Source organism: Cavia porcellus, unplaced genomic scaffold (genome assembly GCF_034190915.1).
Source record: "Cavia porcellus strain 051 isolate PalLab524CR breed Dunkin Hartley unplaced genomic scaffold, mCavPor4.1 scaffold_1, whole genome shotgun sequence".
Classification (NCBI taxonomy): domain Eukaryota; kingdom Metazoa; phylum Chordata; class Mammalia; order Rodentia; family Caviidae; genus Cavia; species Cavia porcellus.
Genome location: NW_026947484.1, coordinates 173,347,920 through 173,365,053, shown reverse-complemented (window position 1 = coordinate 173,365,053; position 17,134 = coordinate 173,347,920). Strand labels below are relative to the sequence as shown.

At 45.9% G+C, this 17,134-nt stretch overlaps 1 protein-coding gene across 5 annotated transcripts in view; it reads left to right on the top strand.

Moving 5' to 3' along the window:
* The window catches only part of Tmem268 (transmembrane protein 268), an 86,246-nt gene that overhangs the window by 10,296 nt on the left and 58,816 nt on the right, over positions 1-17,134 (top strand). For 4 of the 5 annotated variants that reach the window (XR_010051245.1, XM_063260087.1, XM_013143082.3 and 1 more), the window contains exons 5-8: positions 1,132-1,281; positions 4,921-5,031; positions 6,268-6,348; positions 6,931-7,116. Coding sequence is in view for 4 of the 5 variants with exons in the window: in XM_063260087.1 (XP_063116157.1) it covers positions 1,132-1,281; positions 4,921-5,031; positions 6,268-6,348; positions 6,931-7,116 (528 nt within the window). In the remaining variant the exon portion in view is untranslated. Of the gene's footprint in view, positions 1-1,131; positions 1,282-4,920; positions 5,032-6,267; positions 6,349-6,930; positions 7,117-9,465; positions 11,610-17,134 lie in introns of those variants that run through there. The other variant, XM_003479145.5, reaches the window with a different exon arrangement.

Here is a 17,134-nt window from a genome sequence, read left to right as displayed (position 1 = left end):
CCTGGATTTGGTACAGGAGGAGGCCTGTGGGAGGATGGTGTCACAGGTTCCTACAAAGGATGGGCATTATGGATGTGTATACACAGTGTGATCAAAAACTACAGGAGAGGGCCGGGATTTAGCTCAGTGGTGTAAATGCCTGCCTGGCAAGCGTGAGGTCATGAGTTTGATCCCCAGGTGTACCAGGGGAGGGAAAGAGAAACGATGGTGAGTGATTAAATTAAAAATAAATGATTACAGTAAAGGACACATTGTCTTTAATCCCCCTCAGTATCCCGTAGCTTTGAACACACTCATCCCATTGTTCTCACCATTTTCTCAAGCAGGTCTGGAAGTTTTTTCGTGAGTATCTTTAGTTGCCTTGTGGCTGTGTTCATGTCCCGAGTTCATTCAAACCATTTCTCTTTCGTGGTCATTTTGACTGTGGGGAAGAGCGGGAAGTTGCACAGAGCTGGACTCAGTGGCTAAGGTGGATGAGGACAGGCAGTCAGGTGTCTTTACAAGCTTGGCTTCCTGTGGATGGCACTTGGCAGCGGCATTCACTGCGTTTTTGATCACACCCAGTAAAGATACTTGTACGTGGCTGTGCACACACATGTGCACACATAAACACACACATGCCTGACTGAGCTAGTGTTGGACCTCAGGTGATCCAGCTTCTCACCTGTGCCCTTGGCCACTGTGAGTCACTGCTGCTTCATGTGTCGGTGGTCAGACTGCATAGCCAGCTCCACCTCTCACTGCTGGGGACAAGGACGGGGGCAGAGCTAGCATTAATCAGTTCCTAATAAGTGCTGGGTTGTGACATAGGTCGCCTCTCAAACCCGTGTAACAGCTCTGTGAGGACACTGAGAGGTGTCATAACTTGTGAAGGCTGCATGGCAGAGATCAACACATTCACTCCAGAGACCCCTGCCTTTTTCTAGAAAGAAGGATGAGGAACTTCTAAACTGTGGCCTTGACTTCTGCTTATAGACAAGAAACATGAGCTCATGACCACAGACTCAGTGTCAGCATAGGTCACTTGACTCTGAGACCTGTGGGGGCCCAGGAGGGTGGCAGGATGTCCAGAGGGGGTCCCTTTAAGTTTGGCTCATATTCTTGACTGTGCCCTCCCCTGGCTCCTTGCAGGTCTTCTACGTGGTGGTGTGGGCCAATATCTACTCCACCAGCCAGCTGTTTGCCCTGGGCAACCACTGGGCGGCTGTGCTGCTTGTGACTCTGGCTGCGGTGAGCCTGACCCTGACTCTTGTGCTTGTCTTCGAGAGGCACCAGAGGAAGGTGAGACATCCAGGGCCTCTGCCCTGCTACCCCGGAGGGGCTGTGTAAGCCTGAGAGTCCCAAGCGAGACTTTCCTCTTGCCTGCTTTGGAGAATTTCTCCAACCATGAGAATTTACTCCAGCCCTTGTGCCCAGTGACTTTAAAAGAAACAAATCAAATCATGTGCATGATTACATCTCTCTCTCCGTTCATCACAGTCTCTTAGAAAAGGTTTATGTTTGGCTCAGAGTTTTAGAAGTTTCAGTCCATGACCTGTTGGCCCTGCTGCTTTGGGGCCTGTTGCACTGTATCCTGTCATGGTGGCAGCCCACGATGTGGCAAAGCCTCTACCTTGTGGCCCAGAAGCAGAAGACAGATCTTTTCTGTTTTTCTTATCTGTGGATTGACTTTTTCTTTTTTTTTTTTTGAGCCGGTATCTCACTATGTATCTCAGGTTGGCCTCAAATTCATGATCCTCCTGCCTCAGTCTCCTGATAGCTGGGATTACAAGCCTGCACCCTCACATCCAGCTCTGTGTGAGCTGCTTCCTTGGGAAGAAAGCTGTGTTAAGAAACAGTCTGCAAGAAGGGCAGCTGTAGCATTTTGGTTAACTGAGCCTTTCACATACCTCCTCTCCCTGGCGCTCACAGCAGTCCTGTGAGTGAGTGAAGGTTTCCCTCCACTGGGGAGCAGATGTATGCTGTTCCCCCTGTGATGGTGGGTGCGACCTGGTGCTTATGGCAGCCCTGCTACACTTAATCCCAGCCGATCTTAGAAGCTGCTGTGACAAATCACTATAAACGAGGTGGCTTTAAACCGTGCAGGCTTAACATCTTCCTTGTGCGATGTAAGCAACTAGTAAGCATTGTAGGCCCGGCTCTGTGCTCTCTGCAGGCTGTCGGGGAAGAACTGCTTCCTGGGCTCCTCCAGCTCTGTGTCTGCTGAGTCCTTCACACTTCCTCCTTAAGGCCAGCAAGGATGGTGGGATCTTTTTGACAGCTACCTGTCCACCTCTGATTGTTCTGCCTCTTCCACCTTTTTTTTTTTCTTTTGGTGGTACTAGGGACTGAACCTGGGGCTTTTGCACTGAGTTTTGTACCAGTACTTTTTGATTTTTATTTTGAGACAAGGTCTTCCTAACATGCTAAGTTGCTCAGACTGGATTTGAATTTGGAATCCTGCCTCTGCCTCCTAGAGTGCTGGAATTACAGGCATGTGACATTCTGCCCTACTTTTGAGGACGCCTGTGTTTACATTGTGCTAGCTGCACAGTCTGAGATAATCTTATTTTGAGGTCAGCTGAGTAGCAGTGTTAATTCCATCTTTCCCTTATGTATATTTAACAATACTGTCACAGGTGTGTGTGTGTGGAATAGGACTGAGATGTGTTAGGGCCATTATTTTGCCCAGTGCACTGATGCTGTCTTTGCAGAGACTTGGGAAGCTCCTGCCCCCACCCCATGCAGTCCCAGGCCCAGTGCTGGGGTCTGAGATGCTTGGCAGACCCGGCTCCTGCATGGTAGAGAGGGAAGGGCAGGATGCTAGGAAAGAGAGTCAGGGTTCATGCTTGTGTTTAGGGGGACAAGTAGGAATTTTATCATTTTCAAAAGCTCTTTGTTGGGCTTTGCCACCAGGCTGATAAGAGAATGCTACCCAGGGACTCTGTTGATGCTTTCATAGCCCTTGTGCTTGGCCTACAAAATAAAATGAGCCAGCTGCTCCTGCAGCAAGAAACTTCTCTTGGAGAGAGGAGAAAGCAAAGCCATTTGCTTCTGCAGAAGCAAGCAGAAAGTATGGCACCTGGCAGGTGCTTTAAGGATGCAGATGTAGTTTGTGCAGTCTGGGCAATTTGGCTTAGGCACTCTGCCTCCTGCTCTCCCAAGTGTCTTTATTCAGCTGAGATTTGTGTGTCCCCGTGAGTACCAGGTGATGAGCTCAGCACAGGTGGCAGGGTATTTATTTAACCTCTCACAGCCTCAGTTTCCTCATCTGTGTAATAATTGTAGCTCAACCATACAGTTATAGTGAGAATTAAATGGCTTAAACATGAGCAGTGCTTAAAAAAGTATTTGGCATAGGATAAATGCTGCCTGGCTGTTAATATTATTGACTTCATTTACCAGTGTGGAGAGTGAAGCTCGGAGAGATTGAATCTGTGACCACACAGCTCTGCCGAGGTTTTTCCTTTGGGTCTCAGCTCAAAGACTTCTATATCCTGGGACTTCTCATCACTCAGGACAAGCAGATCTCCCTCCCTGACCATGTTCATGTTCAGTGTTAGGGCCCGGCATACATTACAGTCTCATCCAGCGGGGCCTGTAAGTTTCACACACTCTGTCTTGTGTTTCCCTTGGGTGATGCTTCCTTAGCCTTTCTCCAGATTGGAGGATTTGCGGAAGTAGAGGAGACTCTGCCTGTGTCCCCTGCGGGTTACATTGATAGGCAAGTCCCTAAAAATACTTGTTTGTGGAGGTTGTGGCACAGTGACAAATACAATGTTTTTACTCCAGCTCCGCCACTGTGGTGATGTGCTGAGTACCCAGGCTGCTGTGTCTCCCATGTGAATTCACTGGCTTCATCTGTGTTACCCATAAGACAGGGCTGTTACTGTCACCACTGTGGGAGGCAGACGGCTGGCGTAACTTGCCCAAGGTTAGATGGTGCTGGGAGGTCGGGTCAGGCCTTGAACTGTTGTGGAGTGGGTTTCTGAAAGGATGAACACCCCCAGGACAGACTATGACCAGTTTCCATGGCACTGACTTTCCTGGAAAATTCAGTATACATTAGACCCAAATCATGAGAAATGGTGAATGTGTAACATGGAGTTAGGTTGGCCCATTAGAAAATTCTTAGTTTGGTTTTACCTGCATTCATGTGCTGTGTGGCAGGGCACAGTTCCTTGGCAGAGTTGTCTTGCCTCGGAGGTGTGTGGTCAGCATGCTTGGCCTCCACTGTGTGGTACCACTGACTGTCCATCACTGTGACAACCCAAAGGCCTCACAGCTCTCCCTTCGGGAGTCTGATGAGCACCCTTATCCTTGGATGGGCCGTGTAATAATTGCGTCTGGAGGCTGCCCACATTATGGTCTCTTCCCCAGACTGCTCTTGAGTTGGGTCACTTTCCTTTCCCTTCTACTCCCTGGCCTCCTTGTGTCTTCTCTGTCTGCTGTATGTATGGCAGAGGTTGGTGTGGATGGGAATAGAAGGAAATGCCCTTCTTAGGACGGGTGCTGTGCCATAGGCTTTTGCAGTAGACCCTTTATAGATGGAGTGCGTACTTTTCTTATTGTGAGTGCTCAGCCCCATCGGTCCCCCTACCTCCCACAAATATCTGTTGTACCCTGACTGTGTTCTAGCCCTGGATCAGGTGCTTCATACGTGATCCAGTGATGTCACCCCACAGTCCGGAGGGTAAGGGTACTCTTTTTTTCTTATTCTACAGCTAGAGACAAGAAGTCCAGAGATGGACTTACCTTGGCCAGGACCATGCAGCCAGGCAACACAGAGCCAGGCTTCAGCCCAAGGCTGTCCGACACTACTAAATTTGCGATCCGAGAGGAAATGGAAGAGTCTCAAGGGCGAGGATTGCTGCACACCATGGAGGGCTGGGACAGTGTGTGGCCCAAGAGCTTCTTGGCAGCATGATATTTGTCTTACAGGCAAACACCAACACTGACCTGAGGCTGGCGGCGGCCAACAGAGCCCTCCTGAGACACCGGGTGCTGCTAGGGGTGTCAGACACTGTGGAAGGCTGCCAGAGTGTGATCCAGGTATAGTGTCTTGCAGTGCCCTGTCTGATGACCTGTGTTTGGACTGGGTTCTAGAGGACAGATGGCCTTGTGATGCCAGTGAAATATATCGAGGCATTTGGCCAGTGACCCACCTCCACTGGGTCCCACCTCCTAAGGGCTATGAGCATCACTGGATAATCTGCTGAGGAGGATAGTACCCCCAGGAACATTCATTTTCCAGGAATCTCCTAACCCAGCCAAGTCAACAACTGGCATGCAGTCTTTTCATTTTTAAGATAATATCTTGGCCTGTAAAAGTTGATTGAAAACGAGTCTTTCCCTGGAGATGAAACTGTGGGAGAGACAGCTGGCAAGAGAGACATGACCTTGGGTCACGTGGGTCAGGCACTGGGAGGTGGGAGGGGTGGGTGGGAGGAAGGTATAAAGCGGGACCTCGCTGTGGTGCAGAATTTCAGCATTGATGTGTGGCATCCCCGTGGTGTCCTGATGTGCAGACACACAGAGTCTCAGCCTGGCTGAGTTTAACCTGGCCTCCGGCTGTTCAGTTGAGCAAGAAGGGGATGTAAGGGTGAGATGAAGACATTTTTTCCTACTTCCCTCTTCACAGAGCACCCAAGGGTATTTGCCTTAGGCCCAGGATATGTCACTTCAGAAGGCTTCCACTCATTTGCATTCTTTGGGCTTCAGACAGAAAGATGCCCTAGCCACTGAGGATGGATGAGGGTCCCCTCCCAAGATGAATATGTGATATCCAGATATTTGGAGTCTGTCTGGAGTCCAGTGATAGGTGGGAGATGGACCATTTTAGCCATTTGTATGACGTTGAATTTTTTTTTTTCCTTTTGGTGGTGCTAGAGATTGAACCTAGGACCTTCACCCCAAACTACATCCAGCCCTTTTTAATTTTTTATTTTGAGAGAAGACTTTGCTAAATTACTAGAGTTACCCAGGCTGGGCTCAGATTTGTGATCCTCCTGCCTCCACCTCCCAGAGTGCTGGGATTACAGGCGTGGATCACCCCCCGACACACCACACACACCTGGGCTGGAAACTTCTAAATTTGTACCCACAGCCACTTTCTGCCATCTGTGCAAATGAGAAGAGAGCAGAATGACTTGTTCCTGCAGGCCAAAGGACACATTAGGCCATCCTCAGAAGGTGGGCTCCTGTGAGAGGAGGATGTGAAGCAGATGCTATGGTTAAGGCTGGGTGATGCTGAGCCTCAGTGACCCAAGCTGCTGCTTATTTCCACAGCTCTGGTTTGTCTATTTTGACCTGGACAACTGTGTGCAGTTTTTGTCTGACCACATTCAAGAAATGAAGACCAACCAAGAGGTAAGGTATCCTAAGTGGAAAAGGACAACAAGCTAAGCCAGAAGACTCATTACTGTGGCATTGGAAAAATGTCTAAGAAAACGTTCCAAACAGACCCACCATAGCTGACAGCTACCCATCACCCTGCTTCAACTATTGTCACTTCATGGTCAATGATTTCATCTCAATCTTCTGAGTGTCAGAAAGACACTTTAAAAACCAAGCACAATGGCACATGCCTATCATCCCTGGTGTAACTGTTTTAGAGTCTGACACAGGAAGATCATGAGTTTGAGGCCAGCTTGGGTTTGGAAATTTATACTATAAAACCTTTAAAAGGTCACTGTAAAAAAAGCTGAGGCTACTCTGAGTGACTATTGAGAGGCTGGAAGGAAAAGTCCATTAGAAGCCCTTAATGACCTTTGGAAGTTCTTATAGGCAGTGGTGTATGTCTCACCGATGTGGGTCTGTTTTAGGTTTTTCTGAGGTTGGTGCTGGAGTCTGTAGCTGGATCCACCTTCCTTTGGTTCTGCAGCTCAGAGTCACATACCTTCCATTCTCCCCCAACTTAGGACAACATCTGCCCCTGTGTTTCCTTTGCAGTCCTTGCTGAGAAGCAGATTGAGCCAGCTATGTGTTGTCATAGAGACAGGGGTGAACCCTGTGATGGCAGAGGCGCCTGGGGACCTGGAGGATGCTCCTCTCCTGCCCAGAGGAGAGACCAGTCCCCAGGAGAGACCAGTCCTGCAGACGGAGCTGCACCAGCTAGTGCCAGTAGCCGAGCCACAGGTAACGTGTCACCCTGTGTGGGCAGCTGCCCAGACACACCCATGTGGCAGCTTCCAGTTCCATGGGCTCATGATTTCTCTGAGGTCGGAGAGACCATCGTATCTTACAGATCCTATCTTTCAATCTTGTTTTTGTTTACCTCAACACATTTAAAATAGTTTATAGAAATCATTTTAGAGTTACTAGGATTTTTGTTCCATTCTAAAATATCTTGTGCATTTTTTGATAGTTACATGGAGTGGGTAGCTATTTTGATGGAGTATAGCTCACTTCAGCAATAACAATAACTAAGCTGATAAGCCAGCTTACCAATCGATTGATCAGCCATCTGTCCAGCCAGCTATTCATCGTCAATTTGAGTGGCAATTAGATATTTGGATCTGATATGATTCTTAGAATTCTCTTGAGTTCTTTCTAGTTCTTCCATCCATTCAGTGTACCTGTTAGGTCTTGTTAATTTCGGTAACTAGAAATCTGGTAATAGGTTTTGCAGCTCATGCTGCTTTGTTTAAACCATGGGGGCAGACCTGCTATCAGGGAAGCATGCCGCAAGGAGCAGCTTGGAATTTAAGAGGTCACTTGCGTTTTCTTTTCAGCCAAGAGCCTTGGAGATTGAAAGTCCAAACCAACCCAAATTACTTTTGTTTGCCCTGGTGGGAAGTGGGAGGGCGGCCAGAAGGACTGTTTAGAAGAGAAGAAGATGAATGTAGTAATCTCTTCTCTTGCATCCCATTTCCTTTTTTTAAAATTCAAAGCAGAAAAGATTGATATGGTCACGTAGTTTATTGTGGCATGCTTGCCTGGGTTTATGTTTAATAGCCTATTAGAGCTGCGCCTTTTAAATTATTTTCTCAAATTCATTCAAACCAATAGGCATGCAGTTTCCCATTATGAATATCAAGTGTGTGTGAATATTGTTAAAGCAACCACCCTTATCCTTTAGCAAGTGGAATGCAGTCACCGCCTGCAGCTTGGGATGGGCAGACCTTCCTGTTCCATCAGAGCCATTATTTGTGAAAGACAGACAGAGTGACTGCTTAGATTTTTACAGATTTTCATCTGGCATCAAATTCTTGAGCAAGCCATGTGTGGTGTGGACTGCTTTTCCTTCTTGGAGGGGTGAAATAAGGTTCTAAGAGGTCAGTTGACTTGCCCTCACCCACAGATGGTTGGAGAATCGGCAGAGCCACACGTGGAAGCAGGCCCTGCCAGCTCCTAGCAGCCTACTTCTTGCCGCAGTTCTTTGCTGCTTCTATTGTTGACTTCAGCCTGCCTCGTTGAGGGGTCAGTCTGAGTTAGAGAGTGGTAGATTATTTGAAGTTTTCAGTATTTTGAAGCACAAAGAACAGCTCAAAACAAAAACTAGTCCTGTGAATCATACACAGTTTCTGACTTTGTGACTAACAATGATAATTAATAATAATAATAATGGGGATGTTGTTGAAGCTGGCTGAGCACCTGTCACTGGACTAGTGCTCTCCATCTGTGCTTCTGCAGCCCTCGCCATCTCAGCATGATGCGTGCCCTTGCTAACTGGGGTCGCTCCCGGAGATGAGTTGCAGCAGTGTGATTGCAGATTGCAGATTGCAGAGTGGATAAGCTAGGGCTCCCTCTTGGCTGTGTGTGTATGTAGTGTGTGTGTGTGTGTGTGTGTGTGTGTGTGTGTGTGTGTGTGTGTATACACTAGGGGTTGAAGCCAGAGCTGTGCACTGAACTTCATCCCCAGTCCTTTTTATTTTTATTTTTTTTAATTTTAGACATGGTTTCTGTGAGTTTCTTAGTTGCCCTGATTGGCCTCAAGTGTGGAACCTCCTGCCTCAGTCTCCCATAGGTCTGGGGTTACAGGCATGTGCTACCACACCCAGTTCCTCGTAGCCTTTTAAATGTTTTCATAATTACTAACTCTATCGGCACAAGTAGCTTCTATGCTTAAAAATGAAAAAAAGTGCCTGAGGCCTTGGTAGTTTCTGTAGTTCTCTGAGGTTGCACAGCTCTTCGTGCGTATTAGTGGTGCTGGGAACTGAACCCAGGGCCTCCTGTGTGCTAAGCGTTGGTTCCGCCACTGAGCCACACCCCTGTCCTTGTGCACATTATCACCAAGGAGCAGTTGGTTCTCCCACCTTGATTCTGAAGAAATAGGCTGCATGTGCTCGGAGCCAGGGAGCTGCAGAGCTGGGCTTCTAGACCAGGCCAGTGTCTGCCCAGAGCCACAGCTGCTGGCCTAGCCTGGTTCTTAGTGAATATCACTGCTGGGCCGGGGGCAGGAGGACAGCTGATGTCCCTTGTGCCTAAGTTCTGTTGCCCTCCAGAACCTCCTGTTGCCTCATTCTGATTCCCTGCCTCTTCTAGGAAATGGCTCGGCAGCTGCTGGCAGTGTTTGGTGGCTACTACATTCGGCTCCTGGTGACCTCCCAGCTCCCGCAGTCAGTGGGGACCCGCCACATGGACTCTCCAAGGGTTCCATGCCCTTGCCAGCTCATAGAAGCACATATTCTGACCTCCGGGTGCTGCCCCTTTCTGAACAGGTGACCTAGGGACAAAGGTCTTTATCTTCCTCCAAGACTGAAAAGTAAGAAAGGCCTCCAGAACTGAAGATGACCCATGGTGTCCTGGAGATGGCATCAGGAGTGCTCCTAAGGTTGCCCATGACATCTGCAGCAGGGATGTCATGTCTGCCTCTGGACCCTGTGCAGAAATGCCTCGATGGGACCCCATGCTGACTGCAGGGCTTTGCTAAAGCTGATGGTTGGTGGGCTTGTTCCACCTCCAGCCTCTCTGTGTGCTGTGCAGAGTTCAGGCGTGGATGGAAAGGGCACCCCACTGTCCACAGGGCCCATGAGATGTGAAGATGACCTTGCTGGGGCACATCACGTATCCAAAGCTTGGTCTCACAAGCTGCTCCTATCTCCAGCCCCTTCATGACAGAAGGGGAAACTGCAGCTCAGGGTGAGCACTGCTCTTTATGTCTGCCTCTCTCCAGTCTGTGAAAAAGGAACAGTCTCAGGATGTCCTCCATTCTTAGGCTGCTCTCCTCCACGTTTTGTGAACAGTAGTGGTGCCTGGGCTGGTATGCTTGCAACAGGCTCCAGAGACAGGATTGAAGGACGGGAGACAGAAGAAGACTGAGGAGAGACCACGGGAGACCAAGGAGGATGCCACTAACAAGAGTATTTGCAAAAGGTGGATCGACCCGGTTTGACTTGAGGACTGTTTGTTCAAACACTTTCTTCCTTGTGGCTGTGGTTTTTATCCTGCAGATGTAAAACACTAGTCATGTTTGCTGATACTGATACTGCCCCACAGTGACATCTGATCAGCCACTCCTGGAATTCTGTGAAGAGTTCTCAGACTGGCCAGTGTTCTGCTCCCCCAAAAGTTTGAAGACCTGTTGTTCCTAGGCCCGAGTTGTAAAGCCATGGCCTGGTATTTGGAGGCTCCAGGCCCCAGCACCCAACATTTATCTGTAATTTTTCCACCATCTTTCCTGAACTGATAAATCTGTTATTTTCTATCTGTTGGACTCTTATTCATGCTTCAAGTCCCACCATTCCTTATCCCTTCCACAGGAAGTCTTCCAACACAGCAGCCCTGCTGCTCACTGCCAACTCTTAAGTTCTTCTTACCTGTATTGTGTGACTACCTGTATTGATGTTTCATGTTATTGGTTTTGATTTCCTGTGCACCTTCATACCTGCTTTCTGGCCAGATTGTGAATTCCTCAAGGCCTAGACCTGTTAAGCGGGGAAAATCCTGTGGATGGACTGCTTTGTTATCTGTATATCAGCATCTGCAGATTGCCTCCAAACCCAGTTGGATGGTGAGATCTGGGTTATCATGGACCTGGGTTCTGTCTTGATCTTTTACTCTCAGCTGTGTAACTGTTGGCAAGTCGCTTTATTTGGCTGGTCCTTAGTTTGCACATCTATATGATGAGTGGGTTGGATGATTCTTACGGGCTCCTGTAGGGCCAAAGTGCTAGTAATTTTCATCTTACTCTTCTTTCTGTTACAGCTTTATCTACATACAGAAAGTCTTCCTCTCCCATAGGCCTGATGTATCTTTGGATAGGATATTGGTTTGCTAGCAGGAGACCTGGATTCTTGTCCCAGATCTTCTGCTTCCTAGCTCTGTAACCTTGGATAAGTCCCTTACCCTCTCTGAGTGTCGGTTTACTCCCTTATAACGTGGACCTGGTGAAGTTGAAATGTCTTCCTGCAGAGGTCTTGCTCTGTGAGAGGCAAACCCGACCGCTTCCTTGTGCCAGAGAAGAGAGCTCATGCACATCGAACAACCCCTGGACGTGGCTGTCACAGGCCTAGTCTTTAGCCACGTCCTGGGCAGCTTTCCTCCACAAAATTATTCATGAAGGCCGTGTCAGGACACTGAGGAAATGTTGATGAGAATGTGACCAATAGAAGCCTGTATTTATCATCCCAACCATAAAACCCTGTAAGTGTAATAGGAGAATAAAAACGTGTTTGTTAAATGACAAAGCAGCGGTTTTTCAATTTCAAGGTCAGCTCATGGAGGCTGTGATGTGTTCTTTTCTGCTTTTTTTCCTCTCTTGAGAATTGCTGATGTCCCCCCTCCCTGGGTGGGTGGGCCGTGCGGTGCTTCCCACAAATGTGAGTCCTCATTAATAAAATCCCTGTGATCCTGGGGCCTCCTGCTTCCCAAGGTTGCTGTGAAGATCAGATATCTGATAGGAGCAGTCTCCTGTGTCAGAGGCCCTGCAGTTGTAGAGACAGTGGATGTAGTGACACAGCAGGGGAGGTTGTGCCGCTGCTTGGATTCTGGAGTCGTAGTTATCCAAATCCAAGTCCTGCTACTTCCTGGCACTGGACCTCAGCCATCTTCAGGGGACTAGGGGGAGAGGGACCTCCCTGGCAGGTTGGAAAGATAGATGAGCAGATGTCCAGTGCTCGTGACTCAGAGCTTGAAGCTTGAGTAAGAGTTCAGAAAACCGTTGCAATTAAAAACAAACAGCAACAACAAAAACCCAAATATTCACCATGTTGTATGTTGAAGGTACCTGTCTGTATTTTTGTCAGTGTCCTTGTCAGTCTCAATTACCCCAGTATTGTGGCTTTCATTCCTCTATGAGTAAAAGTTCTAGTCAAATCTCTAGAGAAATAATGAATTTAATACTGAGGGACGATAACTAGATCAGGGCAAGCTGGTAACCTTTTGAATGAGTGCTCCCCCTCTCTGTACTCCTGTACCCTGTTTCTGCATCTCCCAAGAGAGAATGTGACAATATGGGGGAGTGACAAGTGCTGCAGCATGAACCACCCAGCAGCTCCCTGGTGTGTCCAGGGCTCAGCCAGTTGCGGCTTTAATTCAGCTGTATGTCCATCAGCAGCTGAACGGGTAAAGAAAACACAACATTTAAGCACAGCAGAGCACTGTTCTGCCATGTGGAAGGAGACACTGGAGTCTTTTGTAAGAAAATGGGTGCATCTTGTGACCGTAATGTTAAGTATAATTAAATCAAGACACACAAGCTCAAATGTTACATGGTTTCGCTTGTATGAAAAACTCCAAATATAAATAAAAGATAGATGCTACAGAGACCCAGGATGTAGCTGAGCAGCATAAGCACCTGCATGGCAAGCGCAAGATCACGAGTTTGATTCCCAATTATTCCCCCAAAGATAGATACCACGAAATAAAGGCATAGAGCGTCCTCCAATGGGGAGGGGATGAAAAGATGGAGGGAGAGGGTGTAAAAAGGATTAAGATGTGTTAATTCCACACATGGAATGTAAACATTCTGTACTGCAACTATGTACTAATAAAAGTAAATACATAAAATATAAAATAAAATATTAAAAAAACTGATTTTACTGTTTGCAGTGCTGGGGATGGACGGAGCCCAGGACCTTCTAAATGCTAACGTGCTCTGCCACTGAGCTACAGCCTCTGTGGTAGCTTTTTGTCTTAGCTGCTGAATGTAGTTTTCTGCTTGTGTCTGTAAACACGAGTCTTTTTTATTTTCTCCCTGTAATGGAAATTGAACCCAGGGCCCTCAGTACTGAGCTATATCCCCAGCTCTTTGTATTTTTATTTTGAGACAGGATCTTACTAAGTTGTCCAAGCTGGTCTTGAGTTTGCCAACCTCCTGCATCAGCTTACTGAGTAGGTAGGGTTACATGAGTATCACCAGACACAGCTGTAAGCACAGGCTTTTGTGTTCAAATCTTTACCCACATTGCTTTTGGCTTGTTCTATCAATGATGTAAAATAGAAATTTTCCAACTCTGATTGTAGCTTTTCTCTTTCTTTTACTGCTGACACATCTTTTAATTTTATAATTTTAAAATATGGAGATAGAATTCATATACCATAAGATTCACTATTGAAAACCATAGTTCAGTGGTTTTCACTATATGCCCAATGTTTGTATAACTGTCACTGTTATTCTAGAAGATTTTCATCCTTGTTAGAAAACCCATCCCACTAGCAGCTCTTTTCCAGCCTTCCTTCCTCTTGCGATGGCAAACACACACACAAAAACGACACCCGGGATATGGAGGCAAATTTATTTATGTTTACAGGAATCGATCAGGATCTTTCCCAAAATATGAGGCCCCAAAGACTCAGGGAGGGAGGTTTTTGTGGAGTTGCAAAGAGGAGTAGAGAGGTAGGGAACTTGGCTGTCTTTGATTGGTTCTTACAATGTGCATCATAGTGACCAGCTGTGCATCACAGTGAGTGACTGGCTGTTTCTAGGAGACAAAAGCAACCAGAACTGCAGTAGGAATTATTACCTGGGCAACTAAGAAACCAGAGTATATTAGCTAGGGGTGCCACTTTTTGCTACATTTCCCTCCTCTTTTAGTTTTCCTGGCAAATCTTTGCTGGGCATACTACATGTGATCTTCTGAGACAGGACCCAACTAGAAGCAGTAACATTAGGGTTGTCGGAGATCCCAGGATAGGGCCTAGCCAAAGTCCCCAATTGTCTTATTACAAAATTTTCCTCTAAATTGCTTTCAGAAAGAGACATAATTTAGGCCTGTTCTGTAACATTACTCTGGCAAGGTAGTGAAGGAGCTAATCTGATCTAGGAGGGTGTCCATTGTGCTTGGACACTCACTGAATCTTTCTTCTTGTGGCAATCATTCATAGAGGTAAGGCAAAGCAAGAGCTGGAGTAATCATCCTAAAAAAGGCACAGAAATCAAGGGGAGTCATGTAGTGAGGTATGGGGCAATCCTGTGAGTGGTGTCCTCAGGTTTCAGCTGTGTGTGGACTGGTCAGTGTTCGGAGTGACTAGAGCAGAGCTTTCAGTGCATTGTCTCTTCAGTGTGAGCTGTCTAGTCCAGGTAAATTCTCCAGAATTACGGAATAGTGTTGGATTTCTGAAACTTGTGGAGGTAGTTAATATGTACCTGGGTTACATGTGCATGTGGAAGTGCTTACAGGATCTTTTAGCCAAACTTTTGTACAGCTAGTTACAAGTTGTTTCAATGGGGTTATGTTTTATTTTCTCAACTTTTTAGAACTTGTGGTCTATGTGCTGTATCTCTGCTACAAATGCAGGCCCATTATCTCTGTCAGTAATCAAGAGTAGGCTGTATCTAGGGATGATTTTTCACAGTAGGACCCTACAAACTTTTATTGCCCTCTCAACTCAGGGAATGCCTCAGGCCAACCCAAGTAGGTGTAGATAAGCACTAAGTCTATCTGTACAGTTTTAAATGGGGGGAAGATAGAGCCAGTGACACAGATGCTGAAGCCTGAACTGGCTGCAAGTGTATGGTTGCTAGAACTGTGGCTTGAGTCTGTAGGATGTGCAGTGGAGGGGGTTTGGTAGTACAAGTTTTGTATCATTGGAGGCAGGTTTCTAAATAGCAGCAGGAGAGTTTTGGCCAAAATACTTTTGTCCAAGGTGACCACAGAATATCTAGCCTTTTGAACTCCATTACTAACAGTGGTCAGTGTTTGGAGTTGGAGTTGAGCTGCATGTCTGGAGTTATGGATAGAAACTGCTATTTCCATCCTTAAAAATAATGTACTCAGCATCTGTCAGGAGGCTTGTTTTTCAGTCACGGTCTGGGGGCCCCGCGTGGTAGGCAGATACGCAGCAGGATTGAGTAAACACACAGTTACTCAGGAGGCCCAGTATAGCATGTGACACCTGAACATTTAGATCTCAGCCTGGGGTGAGCTGGTCAGCTTTCTTGATCAGAAGGACAGTGATTATTAGAGTGTGAAGGCAAAGGAGGGGGAGGCCACCTTTAGCAACTGGATCCAAGTATTTGTGCAGGTGGGCCACTGGGCATTCCCTGCAGCTGACCGTTGGAGTAAGCATCACTGTTTTTATGAACCTGAGGATCTGGATTCTACAGAAGCGAACAGCTTCATGGAGTTTCTTTCTGACAACCAGTTTCTACTGATATTGTAGCAGAGCTTTTGTGTTTTTCCAGCAGGCAGGTGTCATTAATCAGAAGTGCAGTGATATTATGTGCTGGGAAACTACTGAGGTCATTTAACATACGTTCAAGATCCATCCATTTTCCTGCAAATAACATGAATTCCTCCTTTTTCATTCAGTTGTGTGTATGTATTTATATGTATATATGTTACTATATGCATATATAATACATATAATACATATCTGTTATATATAATATATAAATATCAGTAATACTGCTATCCTAACATTGATATAGTATTAAAAGAACAATAAATCATTGGTGTCAGCTATTAACCATTAGTTGTTATAAATGATATTGACATAATTAATTTTAATTCTGTTATATATAAATAACATAATATATAATATTGACTAACATCTATTACATGTTGTATATCTTACAATTCTATATTATATATGATGTATAAATTCTATTTGTACATATACCACATTTTCTTTATCCATCTGTTGATGGGCATTTAGGCATTTTTTCAGAGCTTAGCTGCTGTGAGTTGCACAGCTGTAAAAATGGGGATGCCTGTATCATTATAGTATAATGACTTTAATTCTTTTGGAAGGTACCCAGGAGAGGCAGAGCTGAGTCAAATGGAGTTTCTAGTTTTAGTGTTTTGCGGAGTATTCATTTTCATAGTGGTTGGACTAGATTACATGCCCATCAACATCGAATGATTTCTTTTCTCATGCATTCTTGCCGGCATTGTGTGTGTGTGTGTGTGTGTGTGTGTGTGTGTGTGTGTATGTGTGTGTGTTCTTGGTGACAGTCTGACTGGGGTGAGATGTTTTGGTTTGTATTTCATGTACTGTTTAGCCATTTTTGCTACTTTTATGGAGATGTGTCTGGTCAGTTCATTTGCCCATTTTTTTTGATTGGGTCATTTGATTTTGGGGATCATTTTTCAATTCTTTATTTCACAAAGATAAAAAGGTCAACTCATCCAGAAACTATAACAATTCTAAGTTTGTATACGTGAAATAACAGTTCAAATCTTACCAAATGTGAGTATAAGATGTTATTCTAAAATATACATTCATATGAAACTTGTATACACGTGCTCATTGTGGCATTACTCACAATATCTGAAAGTTCAAACAGGCCAACCAGTTAAGGTATGAATGAGTAGAACTCCAAGAGCACAAGAATACCCATATATCAGACATAAACACTTCGTACACTCCATTACTTGTTCTGTTCCACTGAACTGCTTGTCTGTTTTTGTGCCAATGCCATGCTGTTTTTGTCAGTGTACCTTTGTAGTATAATTTGAAGTCAGATAGTGTGATGCCTTCTGCTTTGCATTTGTTGCCCTGGATTGCTTTTGCCATTTTGGGTTGTTTCTGGTTCCATACAAATTTTAGGATTATTTTTCCTAGCTCTGTGAGGAATGTTGTAGGTATTTTGATTGGGATTATGTTAAATATATATCAGTATTGGAAGTATGGCCATTTTGACGATATTGGTTCTGACTATCCCAGAACACGGCATCTCTTTCTATTTTCTGATGCCCTCTTCAATCTCCTTTTTCAGAATGCTTTAGTTTTTTTCACTGTAGAGGTTTCTCACTTCCTTGGTTAAGTT